Raw genomic sequence first — 17,163 nt, 5'->3', positions numbered from 1 at the left:
TATAGTTTTGAGCATGCTCAGCAAGAGCGGATGAGCAAGATTGGTTGTGCCTGATATCACGACCTTTGCATCCTCAATGCAAACATGGTGTTTATAGTTTTGAGCATGCTCAGCAAGAGCGGATGAGCAAGATTGGTTGTGCCTGATATCACGGGAATGCTTCTGGATTTTTTATTTGGTTATTATATATAATAATTTTATATTATTAACAAATAGTTAAACATTTATATAAACAATCAATGGCTAGTTTTTAACAACTATTTTTCAATTGGTAACTAAAAATTAAAAATATATTATTTCATTAATTAACTAACTAATTTCCTAACGGCTAGTTTCTAAACAGCTAACTCTGATCCTATGCTCCCTTGCTATTTATTCCTTAGGACCTATGGATTTTTTCACATTTACCCTAAAAATGAACCACTAACTAGTTCAAAACTTGGACCAAATAATTATTTTATTATATAAATTATTTTTTAATATAATTTTTAAATAATAACTTCAAGCATTTACTGCGCTGTAAAGTGTACCTATTTTTATGGATATAATCATAGCTTTAAATTTAAATTCAAATTTCATAGACCATATCAAAAGATCAAACTGATACTTCAACAAAAGCATACATATTTATTTAATTCTGCTAACGAACGTGAAGAACGAGCCGTACAAACCGAATTTTATTCAAAGTGTGACGGGAATATTTTTTTAATTTTAAAATGGGAATACACGCAACAATATTATACATATAGATTATCCAAGATTGAGATGAATGAGCCCATCTTTGTGTATTTATGCTGTTAGAACAGCAAGGTGGTCGATTAGTTTGAGGATTGTTCGTTAGGCGTTCTTTTCTGCGCATGTATATATACACACAGCTTCATATATTTCGTTTCAGGACAAGGTGAATTCTTCGCCCAACGACAGGTAGGTACGGGAGTTTTGATGTATTTTTCGTCTTTTTAATAAACTAATAATAAACCATCCCACCTGTCGTTCATTTCGATCAAAACTCCAACAATTTCTTTATGATAATATCTAGGAGTTGAATCAGTCATTCCCTCAGAACCAGTTATTCCCTCAAATGATGTTTTATAGCGATTCTGAGCATTTCACTGTTAGTGGGTATTTGTTTAATCATCAAAGGTCATTTCATGACATCGGTGTTGCAGGAGACATTGCATTTTATTCCAATATTGGTCACATTATTATTGTTTTGTCTGAAACATTGCAAATAAATTGATATGTTGGTACCTTCTAGCCTTCCATTCAAACGGTTCTGTTGGATTACGTCTTATTTGAAAATTCGCTTCATTCTTGATAGGTGCAGTTCAGTACAATGATATAGGAATTGGGTTGTGTGGAGAAGGTTGGCTGCTTTACGTTTGAGCGGAATTGATTTGGAAAAAATAACATATGGAGGATCAGGGACTTCAGGGTGTTCTTGAAGGTAGCCAACCTGTGGATCTTGAGAAGCATCCCTCTGGATTAGTTCCAATCTTGCAGTAAGTTATCCTTAGCTCTAACATTATTGAATTGAAATAAGTAATAGATTTATAGATTGTGATCTCTTCTATCTCTTTGTAATTGATTCCATTGGATTCAATCGATTTGTATTTGAATATTATACCATTTAGTATAGTTACAGAAAGGATATATTGTTTCAGACAACGGCACTTTCCATCTGACTTGCATGTGTTAAGGATGCCGCCAGCAATCATCCTGAGCCAGGATCAAACTCTCCGTGAGATTCATAGTTCCATTACTGATAGGTTCCTTCCTTTTAGACAAAGCCGAACGATACAAGAGCCTATGCTATTTGAACTAGCATGATAGGAAAAAAATTGATTTGGGAATGTGTTTCATCATTCCCTAGTTAGCATGGTCCTTAATGCTAACTTTTCTGCTATGGGTTTCATCCTTCAATGACCTAAACACACTAGCTTTTGCAGATTTGTTCTGATATGTACTTTTGCGATAGAAGGAAATATATTCCAAATACTCATTCGAGAAGTCCATTTTATGAAGTTCAAAGATTCAAAAGCATGATTGCAGATGGCTGTTTGTGTCATGTTTGAAACTTGACGGTTCCTTGTTTTGCCTGTTTATGAACCAACTACGATAGGGCCTTATGCAAGCAGTTTGTACAAAAGTTGAATAATTAATACGTTGCCTTTTTTCTATGAATTCAAAAATTTGTTTTGGTGACAAATAGTTTTTTAACTAGAGGCAGGTTATGAACTGGAATGCATTCTTGTATGCTCTGGAGTACTGTGCTCTTGAATTAAGGTGCATATGTTTGGGTGCTATCCTTTTACCTGCAATTATGTAGGCCTGCCCTGATATCTCAACTTGTTTTTGGTTTTTGGTTTGCAATGACGAATGTTGCACATTCTGCGAGTCTTCACTGTATTTCTACTGACAAATGTTCTCCTTGATTGACTCAAATTTGGTATATTTACTCAACTATTTTCATTAAGATTCTTTCCCGCAACTGGCAAATATTCTTGAACTGTAATTTGACGTTTTTGATTATTTCTATATGCTTAGGTATGTATCTGTTGGAAGCTTTTCTTGATCTGATTACTTTAACCCTGTGAAATTATATAATGTTTTGATGCTTTCATCTATCTTCATCTGAAAGATTTGAATCTGGAAAGTACTTTTTGCATATTAGGGCCTTCTCAATGTTGAAGACATTTCTATAAAGTAAACTTCTAGAAATGAAATTTAACGTGTTGTTTTTCCACGATACTGGTGTCTACGATAGAATCTTAAATCATTGACGCTACCAAACCAACTATCACAACAAGTCTACTTTGCACAACAGAATATAAACAACAGTAAATCTACTAGTGCACAAAATATACACAATTTTACAATAACCCAACTTCGTTATATTAATCCAACTGAATAATACAACAGTCTAGAGCTCCCGCACCAGGGATAATGGCCCTCAAATATACACTAGTAGAAGAATACAAAATACAATACATTGACAATCTAGCTGATGTAGTATGCAATCACAGCTGCTTTGTCATATCCTGTACACTATGGGTCCTTCGTTTCCGTTCTGCAGCATTGCCTCTATCAATGCACCAACTACTTTAGGCCACTGAACCCAGTGTCTACAAACTGCCCTCTAACTGATCATAAGTCCATCTACAACCAGCACATAGGGTCTTCATGCTTACTAGCTGCTCCTTCATCCTTCAAGGTCACAACACTTTGGGACTTCTGCCCACTGATGCTCAGCTCTATTGGGACTTGTTCTTTCCACTATAGTCTTCCTGCACTTCTCCAATGAAGACTAACATAGGGCAGGAGGGCTGCCACTGATCATCATCAAATGACTCTTCCTAGCTGGCCAAACCTTGAGCTCCCCCAAACTGCCACTCCTAGCAGCCACTTTTGTCCATCAAGGTGCTGCACTTAGGGCTCAGACTTGGGCACTTTCACGCTGCCCTCCAACAGATCTCAAATGCCCAATACCACACAAACAACTTGTCCAACCTGGACAGCATCCACCTAGCAACAAAATTCTACTTGAAACATTAATGTACCTCTATTTCTGAAATTGATGCAACTGCTGTAGGTTTGATACCTGGTTAGGGCTTGATTGCAGTCCTCAACAGCCCACTCAAACTCCTCCAACAGTCCTTCCAATCACTGCAGCTTGCCTCCTTCCTTATGCTGCCTGCCCATGCTGCCTGTAGCTTGACTTTGCTATGAGAATTAGGCCTTATGGCCCCTCCAACAAGCCCAGAACAGGCCTGCAGTGCTCCTGCAATTGCCTCAAGGCTTGCAGCCTATCAAAACAGGGAGGAAACTAACCTTTCATGCATCTACTATCCCAGATTTACCTCGGCCTGCCTCTGCTGCACTTCAGACCTGCCAAAACCCATAAACAGACCCCAAAACAGCCCTTTGCTACCCCTGCCCTGTCCTCTAGTGCTGCCGCTGCCATAGAAGATGTTTCCTTCGAATTTGTTGCACTTGGGATGTGAGAAATGACCTCACAACTCACTCCTATTTATATCTCTTCCAAGGGCTCCAACGAACTGCCCGTTAGGGTTTGTCTAGCTGTCATTAGGCCTCTTAACACTAGGCCGACTTGATCTCTCCTTGTGCAAGCCCACACAGAGACTTCAAAAATTAATATCTCATGTTCTACAACTCATATTTTGATAATTTTCACTGCCCCTTTCTTCTCTAAGGGTCCTCTAACACCTCCATGTGTCAAATCATCGAAATGCCTCGTGGTTCCACACCCACCAGCTTGGGTGCAAAGCCCACACCTTGGGTTCCAAGCCCACAAAATACTTTTGTGGCACTCCAACCTCCAAACCCCGAACCCTAGGGCTTGGAGTACCTCCCAAGCTACCAAATCTCAACATAACATCCTGAAGTTAATGAAACTATATTTTATCTTTGAGGATTCATTCAGTAAGTCAGTAAAGAGGTTTTGGTTTCTCTTATTGTGGTTATGATTGGGAGCGTGTATTCATTTTCTGAATATCCTCTGGTTTGTTTGCAGACTACTTTGAAAAGGCATCATTAATTGCCTTGGACTGTTCATCTCACCTGTGATATTGTTGTTTTAGGAATGTGGTTTCAACAGTCGATATGGGTTGCCGGCTGGATTTGAAAGAAATTGCTCTTCATGCTCGCAATGCAGAATATAACCCCAAGGTACATACCATTCAAATAAATGAGTGACTCTTTTGTTGCTATTTGTTCAAAAATTAGATGTCTGTAATTTTCACAAATGCACATGCAGTATGTATATATACATAAATCAAACCCTATTTGTTAAAACTTAAAACAATTAGATGTCTAGCAAGGCCTTTTCCCTGTTACAAAATAAAGAACAGTCCAGGATTGCATCAGCAGTTAATTTAAAATTTGAACAAAAATGGGTCAGGCGATAGATATTGACTGCAATTTTTGGCTAGAGAATTTTTTTCGTTGCAAAACCCCTTTTCACATGCATAGTGTACACAACTAATGAATATCTATTATCAGCAATTCAATCAGAGGATCTTTAGCTACAATGTCCTGACTGGTGGCTATCTATTTCATCAAAATCATCCAGGACTTGCACCTGGGCTCATCTGCAAATAAGAGTGCATTAGCATAGGAACTTACCTTATCAGCACAACCACCTTATCATGGAAATTAGTGTTGCTGCATTAACACAACCTGCACTTTGAAATATTGCATCAACCACATTTTTGAAGCATGAAACACCTTGGAAACAAGGGGAATAGTCAATAATGTTTCTCTTTTGGGAATGGTTTTTAACCGGATTCATGGTATTTTCTTAGGAGATGGACTTGTTTTGGTCAGTTCTGTGCATAAAACCGCCAGAACTTTACTGGGTCACATGGAACAATGCATCTTGTTATCTCTCAAATCTTCCTCCAGGCAAACCTGAGGCAACTTAGAATCCAACCCACTCACGTGCAAGGCTTCTCTCACTTCACAGCTGGTGCATTTGCAGCTGTACGGTGGTGTCCTTGTTTGTTGTATCTAATCTTAGTTTCAGATGTAGTGACAGATTGGAGAGTAACATTAATACATTTTCATAGATCTTTGTGATTTTCTATTCCAGGATTGGCTATGCTTGTGAGAGCAAGCTCATTGTAAGAAGCTTTCATAAAAATATACATTAGTGAATAGAATCTTGGTAATATGATACAATAATCACGTCTTCTGTTCTTCTAGCCTCTTTCCTTCTGCTATAGGATACAAGAATTTGGAAATGATTCTTAGATGGATCTTATGGGGTAAACAAGGAGGGAAGAGAGGCCCCTCACTAGTATCATGTAACACTTGTACATTGCCAAGGGAGGCTAGAGGGCTTGGCTTGAGTGATGTACAAATTCAAGGGGCAGAGCTGGAAACTAAAGCAATTGTCAAGACTACAAGAGGAAAGGTGGCTTGGTAGACTCTTGTCCATCATCGCATATATAATTCTATCCACGTAGAGGGCATAAACGGGTCCTTTTAGGGTCTGCAGTATAGTTGGTGTAGCTAGTGCTGCCACAAGGATTTAACAAGTTTGGTGCTTAGTGTTGAAGGAACTACATTGGATTTTGAAGGTCCTAGAAGTGGATGGGACAAGATCAATTTGGACTTTTCCTTCAACTAGAGGGTATATTGTTAAACTCCTTTTATTCTAAGAAAGAGATCAGCCAAGAGAGGCTTCCACCAATGGGGGCACTTGTGGGACAAAGATGTGGATCTATTTGGACTTTTCCTTCAATTAGAGGGTAGATTGTTAAACTTCAATTATTCTAAGAAAGAGATCAGCCAAGAAAGGCTTCCACCAATGGGGGAACTTGTGGGACAAAAATGTGGGTGGTTGGTTGCTTTAGAGAATTACGAGTTATTTTTTTTTTAAGAGGAAAAAAACGCACCATCTTTTATTAAAAACAAAAGATAGTTACAAATGCATGGATCTTGAATCCCAAAATTCTGATTACAGCGCAGTAGGAGCGAATAGATCTATTAGAGGTTGTTCATCACTAAATACTTGAAACAAAATAAAACCCAAAGAAACAAACATAATAGATCTCTTTACAAACTGCTATTGCTAAAAACCTGAAACCTGATCATTTGTAGGAGCAAAAACAGCATGGCAAAAAAGACCAAAGATAAACCAACTTGCGAGAGAAGACTTTCAGGAGGAATGTCCCTGATGATGTTGGAAAACACTGGTCTAGAGACAAAGCAAACAAAAACGTCAGCTGAAATCATCAACAGGACCACCCAAAATTTGCAAAGGCTGGAGCTTAGGTAGCAACATATTGACAGAGGCTGCCCCATCAAACCAAAATATGTCCAGATTGCAAAAGGCCAGAATCAAAACCCTAGATCAAAAGTAGCCAAATGGAGCATGGAGAAATGTGTTAGAAGGCAATCTGGTCGAGCGCGGAAGAAAATCTGAAGAAAATTCCTGAAAGTGAATCGATCCTAGAGCCGCAGAGCATCAACACTTAGACGAAACACATCTTCTCTGTTTTGCTCAGGAAAATGTGGGAGAAAGAGATCCGATGAAAGGACAGTGTTAGAAATCTGATTCTTTGTTGCTAGTTAAGGAGAGTCGGAGTCTAAAGATTGCAGCAATTATTGACCCAATCAATAATTACCCTAGAGTCCCCAAAGATGACAATATCTGATAATCCAATCCAAGTAGTGCAGAAGAGGGAGCCCCATAATGCCAGAAGCTCAGCCCTGGTGTTCGAGCCCTTACCATTGTACCAAAAGAAGTTGAAATGATGAATATGGTCCATATAGATAGCCATACCACAACCACATAACCCGAATGAGTTGGTGCCATTGAAGAAGCCAACAAGGAAAGAAGTCCAGAGGTCTATAGGAGAGCAGGGGGAGCGAGGTGCAAAGGAAGGCATAACATAGAATTCCTTATAGAATGGCACGATCGAAGAGCTAATCTCGAAAATTTTTCGCTGAATTGAATCAAAGATAAGGGCATTGCGGGCTCTCCAGATGCCTCACAAAAGAAAAAAGGGGAGAGTCATGAGGTTTATATGAACAAAAAACCAGAGATGGAGGAAATCAGGGATGTGTGGCCATACCGGGACAACATTGGATTGGAGGAGTCTAAGCACTTCAAGCCAAACCAATCTGGAAAAAAGGCAATAAAGGAAAAGGTGTGTGATCTCCTCACCATGTTCCTTGCAAAGGCAACAACGTTCCAGACCCAGAAAACCTTGCTTGGATAGGTTATCCCAGGTCAAAATCCGATTATGGGCCACCAACCATAGAAAGCTCAAATGTTATAGGCTATTGATAAACAAATCTTACAAAACATTGTAAGGTCATTCCTTACATTAGTTCATTTAAGATGAACCTAGATGCTCAAAGATCATTTTGGAATAATTGGAAATGGTCCTATGAGAAGCCCTTAATGGACTGCAATATTAGGAACTTTATTATAAGATCTCACAAAATCATCCAAGTGCACCTCAACTTAACAAAAGTTGGGCTATTCATTATGTTCAAATTTAGATGATTTAGGTGTAAAGATATATTGAAATCCCACTCTACCATTAACACTAGGGTGGATGGTTTTCATTGAACAAACTAGCCATTAAAAATTGGCTCCACCACTTTGCCGTAATAGATGGTTTGGGTGTGACTTGTAATAAAATCAAGCAGAGGCCTATGATTTTCATTAGGGTATGCACTTAGCAAAGAAAACCATAATGAAATCCCTGATTGTCGTGGGAGACTCAATCACAATTATGAAACTGATGGGCATTTGATAGCAAACTTGCTTCAATTATAGCCCGAATCTAGAAGGAGGTTGGGAATTTGCATAAAGTCTCATTTTATTAGTTCTTATGAGAGCACAACCAATAGGTTGATTCTTTGGCTAATGAACTTGCCATTGTCAAATTAGATGTCCCATGAAAAACATGAGGGGTGCATGAAATTAACTTTGCTTTGGGACTTGAATTCCTTGGCTAGGGTCTTCATTGGCAAGGTGGTATAATGAAACATTATATAGGAGATTCTAGTTGCCTTGAAGGGAGGAAGATCATTTGTCTAGAAATGAACCTGGTAAGAGTGTCCCTTAGTCTTTGTCTAGTTTATTAGAATTTTTGCCTGTTAGATTTATCTTTGGGCATGCATAGAGTGCAAATGTTTCTTGATCTTGGTCCTTGGAAGATGGATGTATTTTGTGTTCGTTTCCTCTATTAGCATTTTTCATTTATATTTTGGTATTTTTGGAGCGATTTCGGCATAAACCCTACTAGTTCTTTGGCTTTTGCTTGCATGCTGGTCTTTCTCTACTCAAATATCCTTCAACTTGGTATTAGGAATCTATGGTCAATTGGCACTTTGTTTTGGTGGTGTAATTTATGGAGTAGCAAGTCTACATTTGTTTGTTCAAACAGGGATTTCTTTAGGTTAATCCCTTTGCGCACTAGCTTGATCCTAGAAATATCCTTGGCAAGAGTTGGCATCCATGGTTTTCTTCAGTTGTTTCTCACGTGGATTATATGGAAGGCACGAGGAGTCCATACAATGTAGCAGACCCTCTTTTTTTTGGTGGCCTCTAAGGTGCATTAAAATGGACACCAATGCACTTCACAAAATTTGATAACCATGATTACCCTAGTGTAGCGAAAGCAAAAAATTTGTTTTGGAAGTAGAATGTAATATGTTAAGGAATATGATCACCAATCTAAGTAAAGACTCCCACTTTTCTTCTAATCGCAGGATGTCAATAAACTCTATCCAAGCAGATTTAAAGGAGAAATACACAATTCATCAAATGATGCATGAAAATTTCAATCCTTAAGTGAATAATATCCTTATTTCCAAGAAATCTAGCATGCCTACTACGAAGCTACACTAGAAAACCTAGGTCTTATGGCAGCAAAGAGATTGGCCATCGCTGTCACCTTAGTGACCTCTCTCTAGCTATCCAGTGTTGGATGTTATCTCCACATGGGAGGCTTCCCTAAAGAAATCACCTAGCAAGATCTTTGATAAACAAGGGCTCAAGGGAGTTGTAAGGTTTAATGGTTATGGAGGAGGGTACTGGCAAGGCCTTGATGGTCATGATAAGAGAGACGAGCAATCAAGCACACTTTCCACCAACCCCAATGGCCTAGGAGAGGGTTGTTATAAATTAGGGATTTTATAATATGCATGTTTACTACATGCAGAAGCATATAAAAACCAAGAAATAACTAGTGTTCCACAGGGTCGTGTCCCCCCACCTGGGGGTCGAGTTTCCTAGCTCCCTCGCGCTCCAGGGACTTGGGGACAAGAGGGGGTCGTTTCCCCACGCTCCCAAAAAACAGGGTACGCGAGGAAACTTGAAAGGGGTCGTTTCCTTCATTTTTGGGGTCGTTTCCTCCAATTGGGGTCATTTCTTAGGCAAAAGGGGTCTTAAGGGTCTTGAAGGGTCGTTTCCCTAGAAAAAATTTGCAAATTTTTTATGAAACCAAAAAATCATAATTTTTAATATTTGTTGACCTACCGGGAAGGGTTTACGTAATGTTCATTTCACATGTAATTTTCTATTTGCTCCTTCATTGAACTGAACACTGCCGCCATCGCCAAGCAGCCTTTTGTTTGCTCCTTCATTGAACGGAATGTTGTCGCCATTGCCAAGCAGCCTTCTACCTGCTCCTTCGTTGAACGGATTACCTTGAGCAATTATGCTCATTTATCTTTTGATATGTTCTTATGTTATTTTGACTCTATAAAATTAAAATTTTTGACTCTTGATGTATCAAACTTGACTTTTATAATTTTATTTCAATATTCAGTATTCAATGTTCATAGTTGGAAGTGGAACATCAATATGGTTTAACTTTTAAAGTTTAAACATTTATAATTTTATAGTTTATTTTCATTGTGCATTGTTAGTAAGTTAGTAGAATAGTAGTTACATTGTATAGTTACAAACTTACATGTATGATGTATGATTATAATTTATATGATAATGATATCAATGATCATGCTTTTTCGTTTTAAATTTGTTTCAGTTATATGATTCATCGATTTATATTTTATATTTATAAGTTTTTAAGACCCCGACGTCCCCCCACGTAAATTGGTGGGGAGCTTTTGCATAGGCCGCTCTTGCATATCATTGCTCCCTCGCCTCCTCGTCCCGGAAACTTGGTGGAACATTGGAAATAACCTCTAAGGAATAGATTCATTAACTCATCAAATGATATAAAGGGGTAAGCCAGGGAAAAGAAAGCTTCTGTAGTTTTTAATGGTTTAATATGCAATAAACAACAATAGAAGCCTAGATGTCAATCCTAATTTGGGGACAAATTATACAATTAATACTAGATTTTGCCTTTTCAATTTATTAATAAAATTTTTATCAACAGAATAATGACATATAAATGCAAAATTACCATAACATGCAAATTAGAACCAAACCCTAACCCTAGCTACCAAGAAATTAGAAGTGGAAATTTAGGATGTTCACCACAATTAGGCTAGTGCCTTCACTCAATTGAGCAATGGAGTTGTTTAGGGCAAGGTCTATGATGGAGGGCCTTGGATCTTGAGGGTGGAAGACTAAATTTCTTCTTTTAGAAACCCAAATGACTTCTTGGTATGGGAGATTTAAAGTCAAAGGATGCATGAACCAAGTTCCTTTGATGGATCCTTGCAAGACAAATTTTTAAATACCATAAATAATCAATTGAGCAATGGAGTTGTTTAGGGCAAGGTCTATGATGGAGGGCCTTGGATGTAGAGGGTGGAAGACTAAATTTCTTCTCTTAGAAACCCAAATGACTTCTCGATATGGGAGATTTAAAGTCAAAGGATGCATGAACCAAGTTCCTTTGATGGATCCTTGCAAGACAAATTTTTAAATACCATAAATAATCAAAATTTCAAGAAAGATATTACACTTTTTAATATGGCACAAATAGATACCCTAATTTAAGAAAATAACATGCAAAATGGAAGAAAATTGACAATAAAATTACACAATTCGAAAAAGAATCACATCATCAATCCCAAACAAGTCTCTCCATGCAAAAATCTGCCTCTTAAGACAATTCGCTCCATTAAATTTCCATTGTGTACAAGAGAAAAGTACAAGAGAGTTATTGCTTACTCTTTAGAGAGAGAAGAGTGAGTCAAAATGTGATGATACAAAATGAATTTCCTCTATTTATATGAGGGAAACCAAGTCACTTTTCATAATTTTACAATAAAACCCCTAAAAAAGTTTTCTTGGAGCATTCATCTAGGCCTAAAGGTCACAAGCCGACCTTAAGATAGCTTTAAAACATAAGAAATACGTCAAAATCTCCATGAGTTGTCTTCACTCCAAGGTACATCTCCTCTACCATGATATCATTATCAAGAAGGCTCATGTCACCCTTATAGGACATCTAGGGATGATGTGGCTACCTCATGAGCAAGTGTTGGCATCTAAGCATGGTGTGCTAGTCCTTCCAAATCATCTTAGTGATCTTGATCATCATCTGGGCTCTAGAACAAGGAAACACTCATCAAATAGAGTCAGGGCTAGCTTGGGGGCATCCTGGGCACATCATCAAACAAACCAATGCCTTGGCTTCTTGGTTCAACATTTCAACACTTGCAGGTGTAACGAGGGGGGTACAACCATGTGGAGCCTCCTCAAATCCCAATGCTCATCTTAGGAGGGCAACAATGGGGCTAGAAAGTCATATTTTCTCCCAATACTAGGCATGACATCTTTTAGGTGGTGCTGGAGAGGTACCATGCTGGTGACTAACCAGATCAAAATTTTCAGATGCCGGTGACTAACCAGATCTTACCTTAACAGCGAGTGTGGATCAGAATTATTAAACCTGCAAGTGCGCATGAGCAGAACCTGTAGGAAGATGCGATTTGGGTTGGCATGGTGCAGCAAAACATACAGGCGGTATTTGGGTTGGCGTGGTGCAGCAGAAGATCGCGGCAGAACGGCAGATCGGAGATCGCAGCAGAACAGCAGAACGGGACCACACAGATCGGATGTGTTTTTCGGATAGCAGAACAGGACCATGCAGAACAACAAAACGGGACCGCTCGCATAAATGGCAGAGACAACCGTACAATATATCCACATCCACAGATATGGATATACTCTAGTAATGAATCACCTGAAACGTGCCCTCAAGCTTAAGTGAGATCGGCATCATCAGGGAAGAAAACCATTAAAATATCATAGTGGACCATTTTCAATGTTAGGGGTACAAAAATAGTTCACACAAACCTTTCCTTCTAATGTCTTTCTAGCTTAGGATTTGTAAGCAAGTTACCACACTTAGCTTAGGGATGATTATACCATCGGCTCTATTAGGTGCTTGAGTGCTTCTGGCCCCCAAGGGAAAGGACATTTCATAGGTAGACCTATCAGTCCATAGGTGCATATGATAAAGGTGGTGATGGAATGGGAAAGACTTCAAGGAAGATGGCCATAGCCATGGTATCGTCTGATGGAGGTCCAACACCTCTAAGTGCTATAATGAGAGGAGGGAGAAATTGTGGATGTCAGATGAGCATGAGTTAGCCTTTTCCTTGGCCTTTTTTTTCTACCCATCTGGTGTGCTTTTGACTTTAATGATTTATATTTCTTTCCTACATAGCTTAGGAGGCCTAACTCGCATTTTGCTTTTCCAATACCTCTTGAAGATGTAGTAGTTTACCGCTCATCAAGGCTGGGACATTCAAGAGTTCCTCTTAGATAGAGCATGAGGAGTTGAGGAACTAGGTGATATCCTCATAAAGTATGAGGCTATTCCCTCTTCTTTCGATATCCTTAGCTTGTAGAGTTCTTGCCTTAGAGAGATAACTTCTCCTGCAGTGCTTACAGAAAACAACTCTACCAATTTGTCATATATTTCTTTTGAGGTGTCGAGTTTAGATACATATGGAATGAGGGGATCCTTGATGGATTCTATGAGAATCCTTTGAGCCCTCACTTCCCCTTTCATAAACTTTGCAAGTGCTTGAGCATCTTCTTTTGCTGGTTTGGTGATAGATCCTTTGATGTGATCCATAACCTCATTTTCAATGAGATTCAGATCTGTCCTCTTCTTCCATGCAAGATTGTTTGAAGCCCCAACCAATTTGTTGCTTTCCTTGAAAAAAGACATTTTGACAGATTCAAACATAAATATACTTACTTGAGAAGATGCTTCTTCCACTTGATGCCTCCTTGAATTTGATGATAGTAAAGATGATAGAGAACTTCTCCTTGATGAAGATAGATCTCTTCAAGAGTGATCCTTGATTCCACAAAGAAGGAGATCACTTTAGATATTTTGATGGTGATGTCCTTGTTGATGATGATCAATGATGACTTCTTGATGATGTCTTCAATGGTAAGGACCTTGCTTGAGAGGGAGATCACCTTAGAATCTTGATGACAATGTCCTTGATCTTGCTTCTCTAGAAAGGAACTTGATGTATAAGTCCTTCAACTTGAGTAGTGTCTTTGAGGCATCTTGAGATGACTTGAGGATTCCAAGACTTCTTTCTAGTGTAGTCTTTATCTTTGATCTAGGGTTTTGATACTTCTTTTGAAGATCTTGACTTCAAGATGATCTTCTAGATTTGCTTTGATGCCTTCCTCGAGATTTGATCCTTGAGTGTCCCTTGATAAGATGCCCTTCCTTGAATTTGTAACCTTAGCTCTGAAACCACATTGAGAAATCTAGGGCATAGCAATTAGGCGATTTCTCTTCTATTGATAACTGCTTGTGAATGCTTTTTACTTCTTTAGATTAGGATCTATTTTGTTCACACCTAATCCGAAGGCGGTTGGGTAAACTGGAACGTGAACAGTCATCAAGAAGATGAACTGTTCCGTCTCCTTTATGTATATAAACAATAGTTCTCTAATGAAATAATATATCAGTTTTTCTTCCGCTCATTCTGGAGTTACCCTAGCCTGACATGGTATCAGAGCACAGGTCTCAGGTCCCTTTTTTCTGGCGTGCCTTGTAACTCCTCTGCCTCTGCCAGCGCTCTGTCCTCAAACGGCTATGTCAATCTGCCACACCTGCTCTGTCCAAAATCGTTCCAACGTTCCTCTGCGTGATTCTCTGCACCTCATTGAATTCTCTGCGCATCATTGATTGTCTGCGCCTCATTGATTCTCTGCGCATCCGTTTTTTGCTGCCTCTCCACAACGTATACACCAGGAAAAACCAGGGATGGTCCCAATACCGCCTTGAATCCTCCCTTCTTGGTATCACACTCCGCGATTCCTCTCGGCACCTATCTCTAATCTCACTCAATTCTCACTGTAACCTCATCGTCATCGAACTCTTGTTCATAAGTGACCTGAGATCTCACGGGCGCGGGATTTGGTGGAAAAACTCAAATTTTCCTCTAAAGCGTCCTCATACAGATCTCCAAAATCGTCGTCTTCTTCCATCGGGTTTATATTAGCGCTCTTCACAGAGCCGATACGAGAACCCTCGAGTCTTTATATCAATTTGTTGATTTGAAGATACAGAAAGCCGACCCCTTCTAACTGCGACATCGTTTCTGGAATGTCGATGACATGGTATCATAAACTTTGAATCCTTGGCCGTGCAAGTAAAGCCTCTCTACGTGCATCTATTACAACAGCTAAGTCAAGTGAAGTTAATATGCGTGGGCGCAAGTGATGATGCAGATTTGATTGAACATTCCCTGCCTGAGCAATTCAATCATACGTTCAAGGATGGAGGCTTTGTTACTTCTGCCGTATCACACTCCGGTGGTTAATTTTGTAGTGTGCAGTCAATTCATATCGATTTACTTAGTGATTTAAAATCCATTTATGTTGCGGCGTGTGAGTTTGCTATGTGCTTCTTGGGAGCTTGCTGTTAACACCCACAGGGATGGTTTGCATTGAACGTTTTTTAGTGAGTACATCATTTATGAGTGTAATCTGACATTATTCCATAATGCGGGGGTTTTTGTAAGGGCTGAGAGTCAATCTGGTTATGGGCTCAGGTCTAGAGAATCAAAGGGATTTATGGTGATTTTTTAGTCCTTTCAGTGAACTTTGAAACATTGTTTTAAGAAACGGCCGTTTCGAAACCGAAACGTCCGGGTTGATCCGAGCCAATACCTTTTTCTATGACCCGGCCTTTGGAACGGTTCGATTGGCCGAGTCAGCCATGACTCGGCCAACTCGGCCGTTTCCGTTATGACTCGGCCGAGTCACAAAAAAACGCCCAACGTCATGTCAAACTGCGATTTAATAAAATTTTAATGGATTTTTAAATTGTTTTTTGGTTGGTTTGGACTCCAAGCAGTTATAAATTTTCATGGTAATGTTAAATTCTTAAAGTAAAAGTGACATTCTCCTTAATCTTCATTTTCATCCTTTTACTTAAATTTTTAACATTACCATGAAATGACTCAGGATGTTTGAGAGTGGTTTCGGCCTCATTGGATTTCATATGGAGAAAGTAGAATTTTAGATTTCATTCAAAATCCAGCAGACTTATCAGTTTTTCAGGGTTTCAGGATTGGAGGATTGCAATGTTTCCATTGAATTTTGTCATGTATTAGGGTATGGATTCTGGAACTCGTATTTAATCAAGAGCACCAATCCCTCTATGTACCTTGATGTTAGTGACATTGGTTGTCGAACTCCTTTGGGATTCGCTCCCAAACCAAGAGCTTCTCAAAATGTCGCTCCCGCTCCCGTTTTCGCTCTCGCTCCCCACTTTCGCTCTTGCTCCCAAGTAACACTGAGCCAGATGATGTTGGAAACTCTAGCAGTAGCCAGTGGTACTGGTCACAGAGTTTTGTTGTAGAGGCCATTTATAGCCTCCTTGGTTATGTGTTTTTGTTTTGATCTCTATATCATCATCGTGTATGTATTGGACAATGTACTGGGTGCCATTTTGATATAATGGATATATTCATGAGCCTACTTTGATCATATGTTGTCTTCTATCTATATTCTAATGCTGTGTGTTTGGAAACATGAATGAAAATCTTTAAAATTATGTGTTTTTATAAAAAATAAATATTTAATGTATTTTTTACAAGCACCGAGTCATTGAAATCGAGCTGGCCGAGTCGATACCGTGTCGGAGTCGGAGTCGGAGTCGGAGTTTTAAAACATTGCTTTGAAATTGTAATATCGTTGCTGCTCCAACTTTGTAGAGCTCGCGGTTAATACCGTTGCTGCTCCAACTTTGTAGAGCTCGCGGTGAATGACTGATTATTTTTAAACAACCAAAGTTATTTCCCACAGAAATCTTTTGAGTACAATTTCACTGTACATCAGTAAAAGTTTTTTTTATCAGCAGAAATTTCTTATCAGCAGAAGTTTTTTTAGCAGAAGTATTTTTTTTACAGAATGCATTCAATCATTTCTATGGTAGGAATAGTTCTCACTGGCAAGGAGAACTATTCTGAATGGTCTCGGATTGTAAAACACACCCTCATCTACAATGAGTTGTGGAAAGGAGTGTGTGTCGGAGAAGAAGACAAAGACCCTGTGCAACCTACATCAGATAAAGAACTTGTCATTTGGGAAAACAAGAACAGCAAAGCCTATGCATTGATCGCAGCATCTGTAAATGAAGAAGTAAGTCGTCATATTTCATCCTATTCCACTGCCTTTGAAGCTTTACAAAAGCTGAAAGAACTCTATGATTC

The 17,163-nt window shown here is 39.0% G+C and overlaps 1 protein-coding gene across 4 annotated transcripts in view; it reads left to right on the top strand.

Moving 5' to 3' along the window:
- The first annotated feature begins 693 nt into the window (after nt 1-693).
- Nucleotides 694-17,163, top strand: part of LOC149226481 (TATA-box-binding protein 2-like) — a 166,016-nt gene continuing 149,546 nt past the window's right edge. The window contains exons 1-3 of one of the 4 annotated variants that reach the window (XM_089375298.1): nt 694-924; nt 1,322-1,502; nt 4,602-4,689. In XM_089375298.1, the coding sequence (XP_089231424.1) occupies nt 1,414-1,502; nt 4,602-4,689 (177 nt within the window). In that variant the 5' untranslated portion in view covers nt 694-924; nt 1,322-1,413. Of the gene's footprint in view, nt 925-1,017; nt 1,144-1,321; nt 1,503-4,601; nt 4,690-17,163 lie in introns of those variants that run through there. The other 3 variants (XM_089375295.1, XM_089375297.1, XM_089375296.1) reach the window with 3 other exon arrangements.

Source organism: Pinus tabuliformis, chromosome J (genome assembly GCF_031772625.1).
Source record: "Pinus tabuliformis cultivar Carrire ecotype Pingquan chromosome J, CPIR1, whole genome shotgun sequence".
Classification (NCBI taxonomy): Eukaryota; Viridiplantae; Streptophyta; class Pinopsida; order Pinales; family Pinaceae; genus Pinus; species Pinus tabuliformis.
This window is presented reverse-complemented; position numbering and strand designations above follow the sequence as displayed.